Genomic DNA, 24,392 nt, shown 5'->3' on the forward strand with positions numbered 1-24,392 from the left:
ATACTTGTCTTGAGAATTATTTAATTTTATGCTCACCATTGGTATTTGTTTTCTGTTTTTTTAATGGGAAGACTTACATTCCTATGAGATGGTTGATTTGAGAATCACACTATTTTTAGGTTTACTTTGAAAGATTAATGCTAACTTGTGCTTAAATTTTGATCATAATAGAGTACTGGACACTAAAAATATGTTTTTATTATGGAAGTAGCTTTTAATTTACCTTTATTGTATATATTTAAGTCATATACTATAAAATAATTATTATGAAATAGCGTAAATTAATATGTCTGTCTCACACCATTTGCTGTACTGCTGGCAGTGACCTAACTACAATAGTTTACCTTAATCTGAAAATATTAAGTGGACACTCGTTTGAAATATTCTTAAGAATTTTTAAGTATATTGTATTTTCAGATTGAATCCTTCTGATATGGACTGATTAAAATTTTTTGGTTTATGAAAATATAAAGCTGGAAGATTAATTTAGAAATGATTGTGAATATGGCACTAAATATTATATTTCTAGCATCCTCCTCCCAAGCATATGGCAGGATATTACTGACCACAACTTTGCTCCTGTGCATACAACACAGATGTCCCTCTCCAACCTCTCTAATTTATACTATTGGCTCAGCTACTTTTTTTTTTCTTTGCTCACACTTGGCCAAACTCTAGTTTACTCTTTACTTTTCTTTTTCATCCTTATTTATTTCCTTATTTATTTTCTTCTTTGACAGTTTTATATATGAATATAATGAACTTTAGTGATTTTCACCCCTTATTTCCTTCTCTCAACTCCCCTCCTGCTAAAACTCCTTTTCCTACACTGCTTTCATGTCGTGTGTGTGTGTGTGTGTGTATGTGTGTGTGTGTGTGTGTGTGTGTGTGTGTGTGTGACCCACTGAGTTTAATTAGGGCTGCATACAGCAACCTGATTAAGAAGTTATTTCTTTACTGGAGCATGGACAACCTATTAGTGACTATTCCACTAAAGGAAGTTACACTCAATCCTCTAGTCACCATTAATTATCAGTCAGTGGCTCCAGAGGGATGGGCAGAGTCTCAGGAGCCCTTCCATGATGAAATGTAGGCAGGCCTGGTTTTGGGTTTTGTGAATGTCTTGTGTGCTCAACCACAGCATGTTCATAAGTGCAATGGCTGCATCAGATTGTGGTGTCCTTTCAAAAGAAACTTGCCCATACTCCCACTCCTTTGTTCTTTCTGCCCCTCTTCCATAATATTCCCTGTGTCTTGGAGAGGTGATATAAATACCTCATTTAGGGCAGGGCACTCAAACATCTCATATTCTCAGTGTTTTGTTATAAGTCTCTGATTAGTCACTACCTGCTACAAAAAGAAGCTCAACAGGTAAAGGGGCTTGCTGTACCCTCCTGTTGACAGCAACTCCTAGGACTCAGAGGTGGAAGGAGAGAACCAACCCCACCCAGCTTTTCCCTCCACACACATATGCTAGGGCATGTAGACCTCTATCCCCACATATATCACACAAAATTAATAAAACAGAAAAAGAAGGTTGTCTGAAGAGAGCTGATATAGCTATGTACATAAGCACATTTGTTATTTATTTCTATAAAATCAGCCATTTGAGAGCCTCCTAAGTAATTTGATCAGTGTATATAATATATATGCCAATTGAAAATAATTAATATTAATATTAAACAAAAACCAATTTGTTTTTGTTTAGTTTAGATGTAAAGATAAGTACAATGAGTGGTTATAGCCAAATACGATAAATTAGGTGATAATGTTTGCATTTTGCAGTTGTAATTATGGTGCTTACTTGCAAAAGGTACTAAAGTTGGGTTGATGGGACTAGGTAAAAGCTTTTGCCTCAACTTCTGCTTTTCAGTTTCCTTATACTTAAAACCAAAGACAGGGTTTGGCAACACTTCAAGTCTGGAGGGCCAGAGGTTCTAGTCCAATCTATATAGTAGACCATCCTTCTATAAGTCCATAAAACAAAGGGGAAGGGTCAACACAGAGGTCATTTTAGCAGTAAAACTAACAGTTTTCTTTTACCTTCATCTTTGAGCTCTCTGTTTTTGCCTGTTTCTTTCCCCAACAATTGTGAACTCCATTTATTCTACTTACATTTCCTGGCTGCTTCTACATGGAAATGTTCTGTTCTAAAAATCAACATAAATGGTAGCAATTTTATCTGTCATTGTTTATTTAATAGGGTCCCATTTTTGATCATGAAGATTTACTGAGAAGAAAAAGAAAAATACTGTCTTCAGATGAGTCTCTCAGTAAGTCTTGGGAAATGGTTCCAGCTAAGTAGATATTTGGGGCAAAATCTGCCATTTTGCTTAATTTGCTTTGATTATTTAAATTTCCTTGCTGCCTATTTGAACTTATACAACTTTCATATGTATTTGCCTAATGATCACAGAGGCTACAGAAAAATTAGTTTTGTCAATCTGAAGATTTACTTTTTATTACTAGTATCAGCTCATATCTATTATGAACTTTCTGAAATCCAAATTATATTTCCTCCAGTGCAAGTCTTCATCTTCTTCTGCAGGCTTTTTGTTTTCACACCACCTGGTTAAACACTTTTATTTGCTCTCTATCCTTGTCAGTAGAACACACACACCATAGTTTGGTTTTCTTACAGAGCCTGCCTCCTGACATACAGAGGTGCTCAGTCTACTTTTCCCAGGTGAATTCACTTGTATACTTACATGTGCATCCTTTGTCCTTTGGAAAAAAGGGTCATCGAAACTTCAGTCCCATATGAGGCATTCAGATAGCTCTTCTTCCCTGGCTTCTGAGAGAGAATACATAACATCATTAGACCTTTCTGCCAATGAACTGAAAGATATTGATGCCCTGAGCCAGAAATGCTGCCTCAGTAGCCACCTGGAGCATCTCACCAAGCTGGAACTTCACCAGAATGCACTCATGGGCTTCCCTCAGCAGTTGTGTGAGGTAAAGTCCCTTTGCTTTGTAATCCCCAAGACCCTACAGGGCACTGCATGGCCATCCAATTTGCATGATTTAAGTACATTTGTTTAAATGGGTTCATAATAACTTCTAAGTACCTGGAACGTGTCTGTGTCACCTTAAGGGAAGATATTAAAAACTTCCTCTTGGAGTTGTTTTACCAAGAGCAAGCTCAGGTTTGAATTCTCTGCCTCTCTCTTTCTGTGTCTGTAGTGTCCCTCACAAGGGGCATTTATTCTATATTTACTGAACAACACAGAAAGCATCACCTGGGGAAAGGGATGAGGGATACTTTCCAAAATCTTTACGAGTTTTACAAGGAATGAAGCTTTATTGACTCTAGATGACATCACTAAACCAGATAACAAATGCCACTACAGATTTATCAACCTGTAGTCATGTAGCTTTTAACGTTTACTGTAAAGGTAGTTGTGTGTTTTATAAGGTTGCTTTTAATGTATTTCCCATCATTGGTATTTATCACCATAATGTATATATACACATGCATTATTCTTGGGTCAGGGCTAATTTCATGGGAAATCTGAGGCAAGTATGGTTGGTTGCTATACTGTTATCTTAAAGCAGCAGTTACCAAATCTGGGGGCCATGACCTTTAGGGAGTCAGATGACTCTTTCACAGTGGTTGCAAATCAGATATCCTGCATTATGATATTTACATTATCCTTCATAACATTAGGAAAATTACAGCTATGAAATAGCAATGAAAATAATTTTATGGTTGACAGTTACTACAACATGAGGCATGATATTAAAGGGCCTCAGCTCTAGGAAGGTGGAGAACCACTGTCATAAAGGAAGGTTACACACAAACAGGGTGATTAGACAGTAGGGTAGCAATCTTGGAGTGTTAAGCGACCTCACGGTATATTATAAACCCTGACTGTGAGGTCCAGCAGAAGTTCCATTCTCTTATAAGAGATATTTTCACAATACTGTATCAGCATGGTTAAGTCTGTCTTTTAGGTTTGGGGTAAAAATTACCCCATTATTATAGGTTTCACATAGGTATCTAAATATCCTTTCAGAAATTGTTGCACATTTTAATATAAATTACCCCCAGGAGAGTCTATGTCTGATAGATTTAACCATGCAAGTTGGATGGCATGACAGTAGCCTTGATTTCATAGTGCTCTTTGCAGAAGTAATTTCTAAAACTAAGCTGAATGGAGGCCTCTACTTTGTACTTGTGAACCTGCCTTTGCTGTCATTTATGGAACTTTTCTTGCTTTAATTCATGTTACATCAGGGATTGTTGGCCTAGTCAGTATACTGAAGTTATGCTGAGGATTGTGGTTTTAATTTTTAAGAAGAAAACCCCAATGATGCTAGTTAGTCAGGGTATGAAAAGCAGAAATGGTGCTGAAGTTATTTCTCAACCACTCAACTTGAAATATTTAAAATTTGTCTTCCCAGACTCTGAAGTGTTTGACACATTTGGATTTGCACAGCAACAAATTCACGTCATTTCCCGCCTTCTTGTTGAAAATGCCATGTATCACTAACCTAGATGCCTCTCGAAATGACATTGGGCCGACAGTTGTTTTTGACCCCTTGGTGAAGTGTCCCAGCCTCAAACATCTTAACCTGTCATATAACCAGCTGTCTTCCATCCCAGAGAACCTCGCCCAAGTGGTGGAGAAACTGGAGCAGCTCCTTTTGGAAGGGTAAGAAGTCACTCAGTAAGACAGCATGCTTACATTCCACCGAACATAGCATGGATGAGAAAACATGGTGACATTCCTATAGCAATAAGTTTACAGCCAACATGGCAAAAGGTGGAGGCAATTGATAAGGAAGGCAATTTTGTCAGTTGGAATCTTCAAGGTTAATTCTGAGGCTTTAATATGTCTTAGAGCTGTACTTGGGGGGGGGTTGTGTTGTGAATTGGTTTCATACCTTTACATTAGACAAGTGTTCACATTTTAATCCTCAGTTTTGTATTTTGCAACTAGAAATAAAATATCTGGGATTTGTTCTCCCTTGAGCCTGAAGGAACTGAAAATTTTAAATCTTAGTAAAAACAACATTGTATCCCTACCCGAAGACTTTATTGAGGCTTGTCCAAAAGTGGAGAGTTTCAGTGCCCGGATGAATTCTCTTGGTAAGTATCATGTGCTGACCTCACCCTTACCAGACCTTCAAGGAAGAGACACATAGAGGTGTTTTACAAGGCAAGTTACTGGTGGTATTTCAGTTAATATGTGCCACAGTTCTGCAAACCAAGTTGGCAGGTTGATGACGAACTGAGCCATCAAGCCAGGCAAAGGCGTGGAGAAAAGAATGCAGATGCGTATGTAACCAAGGGAGATTACACTAGCTTGATCCCATGTATAAAACATTCTGGAGAAGGGACAACTATGGTACCAGCAAAAAGTGCCATAGTTAACAAGGGCTAGAGAAGAGAAAGGGAAGAATGGGTGATGACTATATGACAGCAATGATGGAGAAATGCCATGTTTGTCAAAACACAGGGAATGACCTGTGAATGGCGAAACTCCTGTGTCAGTACTGGCCCCTGTTACAGCTGAACTAACACTGACTTGATAGCAGGAGAAAAGTTGTATGTGGAGGCAGGGTGGGGCATAGGAACTGGGTCCTCTCCACCCATACTTTATGTAAAAATAAAGCTGTTTGAAGTTTTGTTTTCAAAGATGTCTATAATTTAAAAGCATTAGCACATCGCTATTATCATAGGAAAAAATACAGTCACAGGGCTTGCAAATAATAATCACACTTTTGTTCATTTTCACCTATTGAACTAAAAAGTTCCATGGCTGCCTACATGCAGAAAAAGACTTTCTTAATCCTGTTTGATGGTAGAATAGACTTTTAAATATAATTGCATCATTTATTTCCCTGTCTTCTTCCTTCAACACCCCCCATATCCCCACTTCCTCTAAAATTCACAGCTGTTTTATTCTTTAGTTATTTTATTACATAAATATGCAAAGAAATACATAAATGCAACCCTTTGAATCTTTTTAGCATCTCTTGTATATATGTATGTTTTTAGGACTGACCACTTGGTATTGATAGCTAGTTAACAACTCTGAGCAGTTGTTAATTGCTTATAGGTCTTCATATGTGGATGGAGCCCTGTGAAATTTCTCTCATCTATGTTGGAATGTTAACTGGTTTTGGAATTGTTAGGTTTTGTTCAGGCAGCCATGTTGTTGAGATTTCATGGGTATAGTTTCTCTGCCATATCTAGAAGACACAGTTCTGCACTAGAGTCCCTGGACCTCTGGACCTTATGAGATATTCCCTGAACCTTAAACAGGGGTTGTGTTACAATTGGGTCTAGATGGTCATGATCCATGTTTAATCAGTATTTTAATTAGTCATGGCTTTCTATGATGACCCCTGTCTGAGGCAAAAAGAATCCTCTTTGATGAGGTATGAGAGCTACATCTATCTGTGGGTATAAGGATAAGTGTGCGTAGAAAGCAGTTAGAAATTTTACTGGTTTAGGGAAAATGCTGTAAGATCCATGATTCCACTAGTCACACTTGATTAACTAGGCTTACAGGACCAGGTTGATTTCCCTTCTGTTGAATTAGACAGCTTGCAGTTACCATCAAGATATCTATGTCATTGCCATTATTGAACATTTAGGGATAGGTTCCCATTGTTGTTTGAAGTAATCACAGCTAAATAGTACTATTATTTCGCCCTTGGCTGACTAAATTTCACCTTCTGCTGCCATGAAAGTTAGTTCTCAAGGATGGCACTTTTATGTCAAATCCAGCTGGAATCCTTCAATTCCTGTGTCCAAAGTACTTGGTGTCTTTAGCATCATGAAGGCAACACTATACTGGTTTGGGAGTTTTTTGGACTACACTGACCAACAGCTCGAGATGGGTTCCTCATTCCTGTGGTTGAATAGTCTATGGCTCTTGGGAGAGGTGTTATCATCCCATGAGGCATTACTTCATTTAAACATGTTCTCCCTACCCATTTTATTTAAGGTTATAGATACAGGCCTAATTTCATCCTTCAAAATGGAGATATCCTGTTTTTCAAGCACCACTTGTTGAAGATGCTGTCTTCAGTGTGAATTTTGGGCATTTTCATCAAATATTAGATGGCAGTGGTTATGTTCACTCACAGTTGGATTTTCTGTTTTGTTCCATTGAGCTACATGTCTGTTTTTATGCCAATACAATGCAGTTTTTAGTATGATAGCTCTGTCATATATTTGAACTGGAATAGTAACCCCCTTTGCATTTCCTCTATTGATTTAGCTATCTGGAATCTTTTCTGGTTACATATGAATATTAAGTTTTTTTGTTTGTTTGTTTTTGTTTTTCATTTCTGTGAAGAATGTTGCAGGGATCTTGATTGAGTTTGTACTGAATCTGTGATTGATTTTGGTAGAATGGTCATTGTAACAATATTAAATATGCCAATCTATGAGCATAGGTAGTCTTATTTTATTATTTAGTGGCTATACTATCATCTTATGAAGAAAAAATGTTTTATGCTATTAGTATAAAATGTGAACTGAACAAGTAATATGTTACTGGTAACTACTCTTATGGAGTTTATCAGAAATTTAGTTAAGATGATTGTAAATGTTCATTATCTTACTTTATTTCCTTAGCTGCGATGCCTGCCTTACCCTTTTCCATAACAAGCCTAAAATTATCTCAGAACTGTTTCACATGTATTCCAGAAACAATTTTCATTCTCCCACAGTAAGTTCATTGTTATTTTATTTCTGAAGCTGAATGAGCTGTGACATAACTTTTAGAAGTAAAGCAATGGTTTGATATGAGCACACATATCATGCATTTATAAACCTACTTCATTCCATGTTTTATTTTTTTATATGAGGGTTTGATTTTTGCTAGAGAAAAGATCAGTCCCTTTAACTAATGCAGTAACTTATCATGCTTTATACAGGGATAATCAGAATAATTATTATTTGCAGTGTCCTATAACTAAATAAGATGACATGGGCTGAATGACTGTCAGATTAATGTTGGTTCTTTCAGGTTTTATCTGCTCACAGGGGCTTATTTGTTGGATGAACACTAATAACCTTGAAATTTCACTTGTTTCAATGATTATTTTCTGTGAAGATTAGGATAATAAATATAGTTCCACATCTGGACAGGTTCAAGTGGCTGGGGTTGAGGATCCAAACTTTAGGCATTAATTCAGATCCAAGTGTGTTGTCATTTTAAGAACTATTCTATTCATGGATTATAAAACAAACATAGTTTGTGTGCACATGTATGGACATCATAGGCAAATAGCAATCACAATACCACAGAGAATGTCAGTTAGACATAAACTCATTAGTGTAAATCTAACTTTTCAAAATTCTACTCTGTGTTCTAATTGTGCTATATGAAGTTTCTCTTTGGTCTTCCTAATCATCTTATAAGATAACTTCTGCTATCATTTCTATTTTTAAATTCCACTAGAGAGTTAAAGTATCTCCCCAAAGTCATAATTCATCTGTGTTGGTGGGCTCAACTTCAGGCTCTCATTTCTAAGATACTGGTTTCTATTAAGTAGACATGGTCTTGTGTTTTAAATATATTTCTGAAAATATATAAAGGCCAATTATGTAAGATCATTTACTAGGAAACAAAGTAGCATCAAGATGATTTCTTCCCAGAGGAGTAACAGTATAAGCCAGCTCCTGATTTCTTCAGTGCCACCCACAGGGACACAACTCCAGCCTTTGTGCTCCTGTTTTAAATCTTTTCTTATTTGGACACAAAGTTATCCAGCTAGAGTCCTGTTTGTACTCAAAGAAACACTACTTTGGGAGAACATAGTGATTCCTGCTTGTCTCAAATGTATTGCTGGTTAGACTGATATATGGAATCGCTAACACAACCAGACTCTTCTCTCAGTTTTATATGACAACTAGAACAATATACAGTGCATTTTAAAGAAGAACACAAACATTGATTTTTTTGATCCAAACTCTTGTCAAGGAGATGCTGCTGCTGTGTTAGATTAATTGATTAAGCTTCAATACACCAAATGTGAGGGATCAGTGTATGTATGAAAGCCCACCCTACTTGCTTCCCACCTTTATTCTCTCCACACATATGTACTCATGCGTATTAAGGTTTTCTGAAAACTGAGAAGCACTGTTTGCTGAGAGCAAGCAGGCGGCATGGCAGGTTTATCCTAGCTTTGTTCTATACTCACTGAGACCAGATTGTAGAAGGGCATACCCACAACTCTAGTGATTAACCCAGAACAGTCCCTGTAGAAAGCACTCAATGATGAGTGAAATTCATCCATAGAGGGCTAGTGGGGAATGCACAATCATAAGCTCTGAGGAGGAGGCAGAATCTCAATAACCATTTGTATATTTGTTAGTCATAATTTCTCATGCCCCATGAGCATTTCAGAAACATCAGTCTTTTCCTCATTTTGAGAGAGATACTTGTATGGTCTAAAGGAAAATTGGACCTCAAATTTTTTCTTTCTTCAAAAACAAAAACAAAAAAAACTTTAATGAACATATATAAATTGTAAATATTGGTACCACACGATACTTTGATGAATGAATATCATGTGATATTCATCAATGCAAACTTATTTTTCTTTATGGTGAAACTATCCAAAATACTATCTTACAATTACATTGCCACCATAATTTTGTCACAATAGACAAAGTGACCAATTTTGTTTCTAATAATCCTGTGGTGTTATATTGTTTATGATCTAAAAAAAGCTTACCTGAAGATCAGATGCAAAGCTAGCCACAGCCATAGATGCCAGGCAGTGGTGGCACATACCTTTAATCCAAGCAGCCACACTAGTTAGCCATAGAGGCTGGGTGGATGTGATATATACCTTTAATCCCAGCACTAGGGAAGAATATAAGAGAGGAACTCAGGGTCTCATTGGGCATTCAGTCTCCAGCCAAGTTGAAGACAGGATCACCAGGCCTAGGTAGAGGCAAGAACTCTCTAGTGGCTTAGCTGCTTTGCTTTTCTGATCTTTAGCTTGAACATGAATATCTGTCTCTCGATTTTTATTATTCCTGCCTCATAATTCTGATTCGCTTACACCTCAACTCTAGAGAAAGATACCTTTTCTTTTAAGCACTGTATGAACATACAAGCTCGGGTTCATGCTTATATGTTAGTGATGTAGCTTTAAAATCATTTCTAATTCTCAGTCTGGTAAAATTCCTGGTGACATTTTTTTTGTGTCCTGTAAAAACCACCACTTTGCTTGCAATGGGACATCATGTCATTCCAGCTTACGGTCCTTGGACATGAGCCACAACAACATCGAGTGTCTGCCAGGGCCTGCACACTGGAAGTCTCTGAACTTAAGGGAGCTCTTCTTTAGCCATAACCACATCAGCATCTTGGACTTGAGTGAAAAGCCACAAGTGTGGTCAAGAGTAGAGAAATTGCATCTCTCTCATAATAAACTGAAAGAGGTGAGAGGTCATCTTTTATTCAAGTTACCAGATGCTTGGGAACAGATTTCAGTTGGTGTTTTCACAACTATTTTCAAATTGATTGATATTTCTTGCTTTGTAAATAAGATGTGATTCTCCTCATTCTTTCAATATTATATTCAATGAGGTTTATTGTTAAGGAAGATTTAGTTCTTAAAGTTATAAATAGCACCAGCTAGGTGGTTCAGTATGTCTAGCTGCCATGTCTAATAACTTGAGGTTCCTCCCAGGTCTCACATGGTAGAAGGAGGGAATCAAATTTTTCAAGCTACACACACACACACACACACACACACACACTTTACTTGTTTTAAAGCATGCATACTGAAAACTAATGAATGGCAAGGTGTTTAGGAGAATGTTTTATCTTTTGTTAAGACTGTGTAAGGTGCCTGTGGAATCCAAGAGTGTTTCTTGTTCACAATCATTTTGTGTCCTGGCTATACACACTGGCTCCCTCCCACCAACAGGTTTTATCATTTTCTATTTCCTTAAGATTCCTCCTGAAATTGGCTGTCTTGAAAATCTGACATCTCTTGATGTCAGTTACAACTTGGACCTGAGGTCTTTTCCGAATGAAATGGGGAAATTAAGCAAAATATGGGATCTTCCTCTGGATGGACTGCATCTGAATTTAGACTTTAAGCACATAGGATGCAAAGCAAAAGACATCATAAGGTCAGATGGCTTTATTCTCTTTGCTCTTGGTCAAATTTTTTTCACCTTTCCCATGATGGCTTACAGTTATACTTTAAAACAATGTGTGTTCCATGTGCTTTTCATTCAATGAATGAGTTTATATACAGTCACTGCAAAGGTTTCTGTAATTATTTGTCCAGATGCCTTCTCTTCCTCATCTCCCAGAGACTGATGTCAGGTGTCTTCTTCCATCATGCTCCACCCCTGGTTACTGTCAACCTTTGATCATGCTTTACTTTATTTGCTGAGTTAGGGACTCTTCTGAGACTGGATCTAGCTGGTTTTCTCTGGAGGCTTCTTGTCTCTGTCTCTTGGAGACTGGTATTACAGGACAACTGCTATGGCTAGCCTGACTTTTGAGTAGGTACTGAGCTCCTTACTCTGGTCCTCACAGAGACTTATCCAATGAACACCTCTGCCTTTCCTAATGTTTCCTTTTGATTGTATCATCGTGGAAACATTCAGATGCCTGCTGTTGGTATGATTAGTCAGTATTCCTTAAAAGTCTCTTATGACATAGTTTGGAGTTTGGTGTCTGATTAAAACAGAGGCTATGGATATGAAAGAGAGCAAGGAGGGATGTATGGGAGGTGTGTATGTAAAATTCTATTACATTACAATTTCAAAAATAATTTAAAATGTAGCAATAAATAGCATGGTTTCAAATGTATTTTTCTATATACATTTTATTTTTTAAAAAACTTCTATCTATAAAACTTAAGAATGGTTTTTCTTGAGCATGTAGCACTTCAAATTAGTTTCAATTAATTTTACATTGAGTTTACTTAGAATAACAATATTGATTTTTTGATGTATAATAGCTTATATAGTTAAAATAAACAGATACCTTTATTCTTTTATCCATAACTAATACTAATATATATATATATATGTATATATATATATCACTCATGCCATATTTATCTATTTTGTATTCTATTTATAATTTATGAACATATATATATGTATATATATTTGTATATGCACATATAACATAGCCAAGGTGGCCTCAATATCAATCTTTCATTGAAACAGACTTTGATATGTATACTTCTTTGATTCTATGCCATTGGAATTGTTAAGATTTATAATAGTTAAGACTTTGCTTGTTTTGTTTAAACAAGCTCCCAAACATGTATTTGTACATGGGTATATGAACATACTGCATTTAGTAGGTATTGCAAATGGGTTTTGGTCTTTTGGCTATTTCTGGTGTTGAGATAGCATGCCATTATAATATCATCAACTGCTTTGCGATCACTATCAGGACACATGCACTGACAGCATTGTGGAAGGCATATGTCTTATTGGTTCTATGATCTCTGCATTTTGCATCTTATATTTATGCATTCACTTTGGAATAACTGAGGCAGAGCCCAGTTCCAGCACATGCTAGGCATGTTGTTCCATTGCTTCTATCTTTATGACACCAGGTTCCTCCAACAACGGCTGAAAAAGGCAGTGCCCTACAACCGAATGAAGCTTATGATTGTGGGAAATACTGGTAGTGGTAAGACCACTCTACTGCAGCAACTCATGAAAATGAAGAAGTCAGATCTTGACTTGCAGAGTGCCACGGTTGGCATAGATGTCAGAGACTGGCCTATCCAAATACGAGGCAAAAGGAAGAAGGACCTTGTTCTAAATGTGTGGGATTTTGCAGGTACTATGGCTTTCCTAGTTTTTCATTTTGAGTAGAAATATTAAAAACTGAGTTTCCTGATCCAATAGAAAAAGAACTGGTAGATCCTAAGAGATTTCTCCAAGCTTTTAGCTACTGATTTTCCCCTTGTCACCAGAATGGACATTGCACCGAAAGAAATGCCAGCACCCAGCAGAGGTATCTAAAGTAATCGCTTGGTTCCTGGCTAGTAGGAATTCTCAAAGCTGTCACGTGAACGTTGTCTGTTGATCGCTTTCCTCCCAAGTACTTGCCATTCTCCTCTATGTAACTTTAATAGTGATTCCTGCTTAGTGGAAGACTAAAACTCCTGGCATCTTCTTTTAGGCCGTGAGGAATTCTACAGCACTCACCCCCACTTCATGACCCAGAGAGCTCTGTATCTTGCTGTCTATGACCTCAGTAAGGGGCAGGCAGAGGTGGACTCCATGAAGCCCTGGCTCTTCAATATCAAGGTGATCTCTTCTAATCACATGGAAATGGGACGTGGTCTTTGCTCTTCGTTACATGTCTTGTTCCTGGACTTTTGCTTGCTTGTTTGTCTGTTTTGAGGCCTAGTTTCACTGTGTAGCCCCAGTTGGCCTGAAACTCTCTATGAAGGACCGGAATCTGCCTGCCTCTATTTTTTGAGTGTGGGATTAAAGGTGTGCACTCTCATGCCCAGCTATATATTTTTTAAAAAATGTGTACATAAAGTGTTTTATTTTTCAAGAACAGTTTCTCCAGTTGTTTTGAATGTCTCTTATTTCTTCTCTTCCCTCATTCCTCCCTTCTACTCTCCTTCCTTCCTCTCTCTCTCTCTCTCCTTTCTCCCTCTCTCCTTCTTTTCTTCCTCCTTCGTTCTTTCCTTCCTTCCTCTTTCCTTCCTCCCTCCCTTTCTTTCTTTTTCCTTCCTCCCTCCCTTCCTTCCTTTCTTCCTCTCTTCTCTCATTCTCTCTCTCCCTCTCTTTTTCTTATTTCTTTCTCCTTTATTATAAAATTAGAAGCACTAAGATTTTTGAGTAATGATACAGAGGTGAAGTGTTGCATGTTGATGCATGTCACCAGTCTTTTGCACTGAAAGATCTGAAGGCACAGATTCACACATGATTTTGATGGTACTGTTTTGTTAACTGACCTACAAACTTTCCCAACTTAAGATGAAGTATACCAAGCACACCTGGCAATGGCTAGTATATTTTTAGTGGCCGTTTACTATGGCCCTAGACTGTTTGGCTCCTGTCTTTGCTGTCTCTGATTTGCTAATTCTCATCTCCTGCGGCACTGCTGATGGCCATTTCTTTAATGTGACCTTTTGAATTGAGGTTGCAGCAAGAGTCCCTGTGCTGTTCACTGTTGCCTCAGGGAGCTCTTCTGGGACTGAGGTCCTTAGGAAGTTTACACCTGGACATCTGAGTACAGAATCTGTAGTTCATGGGTATTTCTGGTAATTTGGATCTTTCTTAAGCATCCCTTTTCTTGGTGATATTATAGAAACTTGAGCAAATGGAATAGTGACAGTAAGACTTGCTTCTGTGAATTTGGTCTTTCATTCTCAAAACTGAATGACTTTAAAGTGATTTCAGGGCATAAAACTCACAGCTAACAAAGGAAAGTGGACATGTTTTATGCTTCTCTGATGTAGTTTGGAATTTACTGAATGCTTCCTTTTTTAGAAACACAGCTTGTATAAAACCTGCTTTAGGCAAATGTTAAAATAAAAGAAAACCCACACTAGCCCAGTTATATAGGAACCTTGAATGTGGTAGGAATTGGAGTAATGAGAAAATAATAACTTTAAAATTGTTTTATGATTATCATTAAGTTTAAGGAAATGTCCCCGTTGCCATTTGCTGCTGTAACAGCATATCTGAGCCTGAGCGGTTCACAAGCTACAGAGATTTCTCTCTCCCAGTTCTGGAGGGAGACCTTGAGGTTGGCATCAGTAAGGCTACTTCTGATATGTCGTTTCACGATGAGATGTGGAAGGACAATAACATACATGCTCAACAGCAAAGGGAAAGGTGACGGGACTTATCTTTACTGGGTGTCCTTTACTGTGATGACAGTGTCGGTCTGTTTGTGGGACTCAGCTCTTGTCATAAGCATCTCATAAAGCTCCCATCTCAAGACACCGCTGTGTCAACAGGATTGAATTTCAAGACAAGTCCTGTAGAGAACTATGCTCACACTAGCAGCATGGAAAGACAGTTGCTGTTATCTGGTTCTGAAGTCCTTGAGTCTGTGATAGCTGTGACACTGAGTTTTATATATAGCAGATTCCAGCAGAAATGTAACCAGGAAGGATTTTTACATAAACAGGAAGCATCTTGTCTCTGTTCCCTTAGGCTCGTGCCTCTTCTTCCCCGGTGATTCTGGTAGGCACCCATTTGGATGTTTCCGACGAGAAGCAGCGCAAAGCCTGCATAAGCAAAATCACCAAGGAACTCCTAAATAAGCGCGGATTCCCTACCATCCGGGACTACCACTTCGTGAATGCCACCGAGGAGTCTGATGCACTGGCAAAGCTTCGGAAAACCATCATAAATGAGAGTCTTAATTTCAAGGTGGGAAGGTGTGCGCCCCATGCAGGCTGCTAGATGGGCGAGGTGGGAGGGTGTGCGCCCCCTGCAGGCTGCTAGATGGTCAAGGTGAGATTGTGTGCTCCCTACTGCAGTGGGCAAAAGGTCAAGGTGGGGGGTTATGAGCCCCCTGCAGGCTGCAAGATTGCCAAGGTGGGAAGTTGTGTGCTCCTGCAGGGTGCTAGATAAATACCCTTTGTTCTTTCTCTCATTATACTACTGCTTAGAAATGTCAGAAACCTTGAGGAAAGAACAATTATCTGGAAATTGTAGGGTTTTTTTTTTTTTTTTCTTCTTCTCATAGCTGAGAACTGTAGAAATGCTTTCATTTTAAAATTATTTATTTGTACCGTACTTCATTTATAATTCATGGGTGTGGGAATGGAAATAACTAAAGGATCTCAAGAAGAAGTAGGAGAATCTTGCCAGGATACTGAGAAAATCATCCAGACGCCTGCCCTCCCTGCTTCCTCTCCACGGGTTCCATCTAGAGGCTAAATGTGACAGTGGGGGCTGGGTCTCTGGTTATCTGTGGCATCTGTTCTTCTAGCATCTTCTTTTGGGAGTTGCTGTTTTATTTGCATCTTGATCATCTGTTTGGCTTCTTTCTAATTCTTTTTTTGTGGTGGTTTCATTTTTTATTTTATTCTGTAAATTTCACCACTAGTTGGTTTTCAGCAATCTTTAATTGCCTAATTGGTAAAGCTAGATTCCATCTTACTACTTCCTTACACTCTCTTTGGCAAACCACTTGTTTAGAAAACATTAATAAATGGGTCATCGGGAAGAATATGCTTTTCCAGTACTCACAGGGAGGGAAGGAATGTGGTTGAAATTTCTGGAAAATGTGCTGGGTAATTCAGTGCAGCAAACACAATGCTGAGTCTGTCTGTTTTGGCTCTGTAGAGATCCCAGAATGTAGCCAGGGTGCCGCTTGGCCTGGATATCCCAGAGTAATTTCTTATAGGGCCATATTGCATTCTCAAAACTGCTCCAGTTTGGAATGCTAAATGATAAGCCCTGTACAGCTCCATAGTAGCCTGTCAGCTCAGCTTGGTTGTACTTCTACAAGTTCTACTACTCTCAGAAGACTGGTGAGGCCATCTATGGATGGGTTTGTCTCTGTGGTACCCAGGGAAACTTCCTGATTTTGGTGCTGTTTGCTTAAGAATGGTGTCATGTATTAGAAGCTTTCTGTATTGTTTTTCTTTTTCAACTCTCTCAGGGGAATAAATGGATTAGGAGGAGTGTGGTCTTTTTAAAACACAGATTTACAAAATTTGCTCATTGAATTACTCTGTTTATCCAGTTGGTGTACATCTCTGGCTGTAACTACACCTAAAGAATGCCCTTGTTCCTTGAGATATTTTACTAGGTTTTCCTTCTTTCACTGTTGCTAAAGCATATGCCTGGGATTTAAAGAACCATTTTGGGAGGAAAGTTTTCTTTGTAAAAGCCTGAGTTAGCTGAAGCAAGCCTGTAAGTTAGGTAGTTGTGTTAGTAGTCCCAAATGATGCTGCTATGGGAAGGTGACTGGGTCAGTCATCTAGGTTAATACTACTTTGAGAAGGCTGCAAGTTATTACTGTCAATTACTGAGACCAGATTCCATCTTACAAATGCATTTTTACAACAACTCTATACAAAGAAGCAAAAGACACTTCCCCAAGTAGTATTATTAAATAGGAATGTGTATTGCTAATGGCCACCCCATTCTGACATCCTGGTTTGAGGATGTACTGGATTGCTTTCCTGGTTCTTTCACATGGTGGAGTGGGAGAGCCTGCCTTCCTGGGATACTGTCCTCTCTGAGCCTTGCGACTCATCTTCAAGGAGCAGCTTTGACTTGATGAGAGAGCCCTCCCTGCCATGCCTCCTTTGCTTTCTTTTTCTCTTGGCTCTTTCCAAACCATTCCTCGTATTTATAAACACATGTCTGTGTTCTTTAGAATGGTTTTATTTTTCTTCACTACCTCACCTGGTAGTGATTCCATTATCAAGGTGAAAGGTGAAGGGAATACAGGACAAAACCTCCGTGTGGACCACATCCCTTTCAATACTCTCCAGGTCACTGGCATCCTCTTGCTGCCTGGGACCCATCCTCCAGCACACTTCCTCTTTCCTGATTTGCTTCCTGTGAGACAGCCACTTGTTTCTGTGGATCTGTTTCCTTCCTTGGTTTAAGACATAACCTTGAACTTGAAGTTTTATTTTGTCTTAATGTAAATAATGAAGAAGACCATGTGGTGAATGGGATTATATATTGTTTCCTGGAGCAAGGACTATGTATTTTTCAATGACTGCAGAAAAATATGGAAGTTGCAAGTTCTTAGTTGTTAAAAAAAAGCCCTGGGCACAAGCAGAGAGGTGTGAACAGCACTTTTGGGTTTATGTGTGTTGGAAAGAGAGTTTCTAGAGCCCAAGAATTTAAGTTATCAATTCTGATGGGTTGAACTAGTGTAGGCACCATATAGATCCAGACACAAGGAGAGGTCGCCCCCTAGTGGTTCTTAGAGGCATTTGGTTGCTATTTTTTAGAGTTGCCTTTCTCTTTGAAATTAATTTCTTAAGGGGAAAAACACAGCACAAAAAAGAAGAGATTTCTGTTACAGAATCTATCATCTTAAGGCTCTTATTTGGAAATCTCACTGCCTCTCAGCAACTGCTACAGAGAGTGGGCTTCCTTTCAGGTTGGGATCACTGGTATTTAGACAAATCTTATTTTCCAGAGCTTAGGTTCCATGAGAAAACGTCTAACTATCCAGGTCTAACTCTTGATATCCACAGTCCAATAGCCCAATATTTGTGGGTATATTTTAATCTCATAAGGAAATATCCCAAAGCTCTCAAAACAGACTAATCTCTTACCCACCTGTGCATTAGTGAAATCACTCTCTTGGTTAGTTATTTATCTTTGTTTTTTAAATGGATTTTCTGAATAACAAGATAACTACTTCCATGCTATTTTATTTGCAGCTTTTTTCCTCAAAATTGACTCTATGTCCATAATTTACTTACTTTAATTTCATCTTCTATTTATTACCATTTAGATGGTCTTTACACCATGTTTCAATTTTATTAAAAACAACATCCATCCTGTAAAAACTATTGTGGCTGAATTTACCATATAGCACATCTGTGACTTAAACTGATTTTTACACCCTGTCATCTGTAATTTCATAGATCCGCGATCAGCCCGTGGTTGGGCAGCTAATTCCAGACTGCTATGTAGAACTGGAGAAAATCATTCTGTCAGAGCGCAAGGCTGTGCCAGTTGAGTTTCCTGTAATTAACCGGAAACGGTTATTACAGCTTGTGAGAGAACATCAGCTGCAGCTGGATGAGAATGAGCTTCCTCATGCTGTTCATTTCCTAAACGAGTCAGGTTTGTCTGTTTCGGATTCTAGCTTTCAAAGCTATGTCATGATAGTTTGAAGAGATGTCTGAATCTTATATATAATCTCTATTCAAAGTTTAAGAGAATGTCAATAAAATTCTTTGCTTTTTCAGGACAGGGTTTCTCTGTATAGCTCAGGCTGTCCTGGAACTCACTCTGCAGACCAGGCTGGTTTTGAACTCACAGAGACTCTTCTGCCTCTGCCTCTTGAGTGCTGGGATTAGAGGTGTACAGCACCACTGCCCTGCTAAAATTCTTAAAGAGGTCCCTGGTGGATTTGTATCTTTTGTAAGGCCACCACAGGCATGAACATCAGATTACATGCCATTTCCTAGGAAAGTATATTTCAAAATCGACTAAGGACAAACTATGAAAGAATCCATGAACAGGAATGAAGACATGTGGGTTTGGGGACATGGTTTTGTTATTATATGACACAGGACCGTCAGTGTAACCATGTCCTTTCATAGTATCAGATTTTGTGTGAATGTTATTTTTATATAAGAATTATTGCTGTACTGGTTCACTGGGCCACGTATGACTGTACAGGGTTGTGTGATATGAGGCTCTCTGTTGCTCTCTGTGATCTCACAGTTCAAGTCTCAGCCCTCTGCAGCCCCATGCCATATTAGCCTCTTCATTGTTAGCTTGTAGAACATGTCAGTTGATTGGCGGTCATAGAATTAATGGGCCAGGAAACTGTGTTGGTCCTTGTATGAGTTACTTTCTTCAAAATCTTTAAATCAAATATGCTGAGATATGTGTTGTTTCTTATCTATATGGAATGTTAGGTATTTACAGTATGGTTCATCACAGTAGCAAAATTACAGTTATGAAGAAACATCAAAACAATCTTATGGCTGGGGGGGTCACCTTAATATGAGGAATTAAAAGGTCACAGTGCTAGGAAGGTTGAGAAACACTGATGTAGAAGGTTCAAAAGAATATTGAGAATTTGTGTTTATCAGCATCCATTTTCCAATGCATGCTGGTGTTCCAAACATACTTACATATGGATAAGTTGTATGGCTCAAAAATATGTCCTTTGCTTTCTTTGGGCTTTAGAGCCCAGGGCAGCATATCCAGGGCCTCCAGGTCCTCTGCTATGAGACTCTCCGTGTAATTAGCTATGCTGGAGTCTTCAGGGATTTGTATTATTCTGCATCCTACTTCTCACTGTTTGATGGATTTTTTCATTTCAGGGGTCCTTCTGCATTTTCAAGATCCTGCACTGCAGCTAAGCGACCTGTATTTTGTGGAACCCAAGTGGCTTTGTAAAGTCATGGCTCAGGTTGGTGTTGTCTGTTTGGGGGGAATAGAGGTTGTGAATGAAGAGGTCAGTAGGGGGCGCCCCGAGCATTTAGCATTGCAGTGTTTGTGTTCTGAGAAAACTGGGACCATTTGATAGGGACAACTGTGAAACGAGCTTCTTGGAATGGACAGGTATCTTAAGGTTCATATTTTTGTCTTCATTCCCAAGTCATGGCAAATATCTAGACCTCAGTGATTTCAGTAAATGAACAAAACCTTTGTTACAATCTTTAGGGTAGATACATATGGGGAACAAGGGTTGATCGAGCTATGAAATCTTTCTAGAAAGTATGCAGGAAACGGTGGTTTGTGCTTATTATGTCAGTATCTGGAAGACAGAGGCAGGGGGATCACAGACACTCAAAGTGATCCTCACTATGCAGAGAGTTCTAGCCTAAGACACATGCAGTCCATTCTTCAACACAAAATAAAAAAAAAAAAATTAAAGACCATTGTCTTTGTTAGGGTTTCTATTGCTGTGAAGAGACACCATGACCATGGTGAGTCTTATAAAGGAAAACATTTGAGGTGGCAGCTTACATTTAAGAGGTTTAGTTCATTATCAACATGGTGCAGAGCATGGTTCAGGTATACATGGTGCTGGCTACAGGACCAGAGGCAACAGGAAATAGATTCAGACACCAGGAGGTATCCTGAACATAAGAAACCTCAAACCCTGCTCCCTCACCTCCACCAAGTGACATACTTCCTCCAACAAGGTCATACCTACTCCAACAAAGCCACACCTCCAAATCATAAAACTCCCTGTGAGCTTATGGGGGCCAGTTACATTCAAACTACCACAATTGTGGAAGATACTTTTCTGGGGTCCAAATAGTTATGCTTTTGAAAACTGTGTTGGTAATTACATTTTTCTATTCACTTTTCACATAGAAAATTATTTTTCCTCCCAATAAATAGTGCATTACCAATGAGTTTATATAGAACAATTATAAAAACCACCTGTGGGTTTTCCATATGAAATTACTCAAGAGGGCACACCAGCTCAGGCTTTTCCAGCAGTTGATAGCATTCTTCATTGCATTTAATGGTAGTGTGCCTTTTTTGTAGAGTTGATGGCATCATTTTGTCCTCTGCTTTCTAGGTTATAGTTGTGTCATCTCAACTTTGACAAGTAAAAATTTGTCTGGGTATTTGTTGTTGGTTGATTTTTTACTCTTTTGGCTTTTTGAGGGGTCTGCCACCCAGCTCTCAAATATAGAGTCTTATTTTTACACATGGAGTCTTAGTTTTACTTAGAAATGCCTGGCCTTAGCTTGGCTTATTTCTTGCAAGCTTTCCTTAGCTTAAATGATCTCATCTACCTTTGGCCTTGGGGCTTTTATCTTTCTCTGTTCCTGTATACCTTTTGCTTTTCTCCTTACTCCATGTCTGGCTGGGTAGCTGGGTGGTTGGGTGGTTGCTCCTGGCATCATCCTCTCCTTGCTTTGTAGTTGTTCCTCTCTTCCTTGTTTATCCTTCAAGTTATCCTCTCTGCCTACCAGCCCCTCCTATCCTTGCTCCTGCCTTGCCATTGGCCATTCAGTTCTTTATTAGGATCATCAGATGTTTTAAACAGGCAAGGAATCACAGCTTCACAGAATTAAACAAATGCAGCATAAACAAAAGTCACACACCTTAAAATAATATTCTACCATAGACATTCCTAAATAGTGCTGAGGGTACAGGGCCACCACAGCTAAGGACCACCATGTTTCACTTAGTCATGGCTGAGAAGAACTGAACTGAGAGTGAAGTCTCTAGATCTCACCTTCATTGGTAATTATTTCATTTATGAACATAATTTCAGCTTTACATGTGGCTCCTCTAGTCTCTAACATGATTATCCATTTTCATATTGGAAATCTCACTTTCAATTAGACCATAATGCTAATTAAATTTCTTTAAGCAACTTTGAGTAGTACTGCTTAAATCTATTTAAAGATGAAAAGGGGATTATTTTAAGAGGGAATTCAGCTGAGGCTAAATCCAGTACCCTGGCACTGGAGGAACATTTCAATAGCAGTGTGATTGGCATTTAATTGCAGTGTGTCTGTTCTAATAGCAGATATTTTCAAATTGGTTTCCACATTTCTGCCCAAATGCCACATATGGCATGAATTTTCTACTTATGAAATGGTGATGGATTCCATGGTGTCCTGTGCTTAGGGGCACATTACCTGTTGTCAGTATCATTGGAGTTTGCATCTTGTCTACACATGAAGTTTCCTCTTGACTCTTTCTGTTTTTAGCCTTTGTGTCTTCACTTAAATAAGGATAATTATATTTTTCTTGTGTGGTGCTTCCATAATTTAATGTGAGAGGAAATGGTAGCTTTATATCTAGTACTGATTTGGCCTGTCTGATAATTTCAAGTGTTCTATGTTTGGAAATATAAAAATAACTTTGAAGACAATACAGAGGTACAAAGGTAGTTTTGGGGAATGTGCAAAATATGGAGTCAAATAAAAAATATGTGTAGGTGAGTGCATTATTCAGAAGAGTGCGTGCAGTCACCCTGTTGATTTTGCTGTATAAGTGGAGTACCATGGCAGACAGAAGCTCCATATAAACAAGAGAAGGATAAAGTTGCCCCCCACATGATAAATTTCTAGGCAACTTAACATGCATACATGGAAAATGTTCTTAGAAATAGACATGTCTTACAGAGTACAGTAAGGAAGAGGTTTGCATCAGCTTTCCTTTTTATATCAGCAAAAACTAAAGCAAACAATAGAACACCATGTGAGATAAACCAAAACCCAGCAAACACAACTCCCCCAGCCCAAACACAAACCAAACCAAACCAAAGTAGATTCCTACTGTGATCACAGTAAGGTTCCTTGAGAGTCTATGGAGTAACTAACTTGAAACTCATGGAAATTATTTTTATTATACTAGGCATAGTGTTACAATGCTAAGTTAAGTGAATTTGAATTTGGGCTCACTTTGTAGTATAGGCCACCCGACAGAACTAACTATACAGCTCAGGTTGACCTAGCCCACAACAATAGTCATGTTTTAGCTTTCCGAATGCTGGGATTACAGGTATGTGTCATTATTCTTGTCTTTAAAGTGATAATGAAATCAAATATTGGAACAATTCAAAGATACTATGAAATATTTAAAAGGTCAATAAAATGATCATTTACATTTCCTGTCAGCAGAAGCAACAAAGATTATCACTTTTGTTTGTAGGGTATGTGGCTGTAAATAACCAAGTAAAAATAAGAGCAAGTTTGGACAATGCCAATCAGCAAAAATAAATAGGGATATTCACTTCCACATATCACCAAGACAGGGCAGGAATGCATTCATTGCATGGTGCATAAAGTTTTGTGAATCCACATGCCATGCTGTGTCACGATTATTATGGCATGAAAATTAGTAAAGAATGATCAGTCAAGGTAAGGATATGTTTACAAAGCTAATTTAATTATGTTATTAAAGGTATAAAAAGACCTATAGGATTAACCAAGTGTATCTTTACCAAGCTGGCATGGTGAATTGTTCTTGATAAAATATGTGGGAGGTATCAACTTCTTGCTTGAAAAGGTCTATAATTTAGGCACATGAATTAGTAGATAGAAGAAATTATAGGCTCTTTAAAGATGATAAAACTACAATAATATTTCAGATTTTATCACTGTATAAAGGGCCACTTCTAATCTTGTAAACTGAAAATGCTGTGTTTCTTTTTTCCACTATTTCTGTGTTTAGTTATTTCTTATACTTTTGAAATTATGATATAATTATATAATTTCCCCATTCCATTTGGTCCCTCCAAACCATTCCATATATCTCTCCATGAGTCTTTCAAAGTCATGGCCTCTATTATTTATGAATTATTGTTGCATGCATATATGTATTTGTGTATACATATATATGTCCAAATATACCCTGCTTAGTCTGTTAATTGTATGTATGTATTATTACATACAATTATTAATTGTATTATGTTTTCACATCTGACATTTTTGTATTGAATCACCAACTAATGTGCTCTTCCCTGGGGAAGACTGGTTCTTGCACTCTCATCATTCCTTAGTACCTGTAATTCTCTGTGTAGGGGTGGGGTCTCCAGGGCTTTGCTCCACCCACCCCAGCATGTCTATTGGTATCATCCTTGTTCAGCTAATGTTTTGGCAGTCATGTTGGTGAGACTTTATGGCTTCTGACATTCCTAGGAGACACATCTCACAGGAAATGCCTATTCTTTTGGCTCTTACAGTCTTCCCATGTTCCCAGTCTTGTGATGTTCCCTGAGACTTAGGTAAGAGATTTGTTACTTAGATGTATCCATGGA

At 38.3% G+C, this 24,392-nt stretch overlaps 1 protein-coding gene across 2 annotated transcripts in view; it reads left to right on the plus strand.

The window, feature by feature from the left end:
* The window catches only part of Lrrk2 (leucine rich repeat kinase 2), a 148,899-nt gene that overhangs the window by 69,366 nt on the left and 55,141 nt on the right, over positions 1-24,392 (plus strand). For both annotated transcript variants that reach the window (XM_051189698.1, XM_051189699.1), the window contains exons 22-33: positions 2,204-2,273; positions 2,738-2,955; positions 4,405-4,655; positions 4,944-5,092; positions 7,595-7,688; positions 10,231-10,417; positions 10,935-11,116; positions 12,571-12,800; positions 13,146-13,273; positions 15,146-15,364; positions 18,562-18,763; positions 19,978-20,066. In XM_051189698.1, the coding sequence (XP_051045655.1) occupies positions 2,204-2,273; positions 2,738-2,955; positions 4,405-4,655; positions 4,944-5,092; positions 7,595-7,688; positions 10,231-10,417; positions 10,935-11,116; positions 12,571-12,800; positions 13,146-13,273; positions 15,146-15,364; positions 18,562-18,763; positions 19,978-20,066 (2,019 nt within the window). The remainder of the gene's footprint in view (positions 1-2,203; positions 2,274-2,737; positions 2,956-4,404; positions 4,656-4,943; positions 5,093-7,594; positions 7,689-10,230; positions 10,418-10,934; positions 11,117-12,570; positions 12,801-13,145; positions 13,274-15,145; positions 15,365-18,561; positions 18,764-19,977; positions 20,067-24,392) is intronic.

The sequence above is a fragment of the Phodopus roborovskii genome, unplaced genomic scaffold, assembly GCF_943737965.1.
Source record: "Phodopus roborovskii unplaced genomic scaffold, PHOROB, whole genome shotgun sequence".
Taxonomy (NCBI): Eukaryota; Metazoa; Chordata; class Mammalia; order Rodentia; family Cricetidae; genus Phodopus; species Phodopus roborovskii.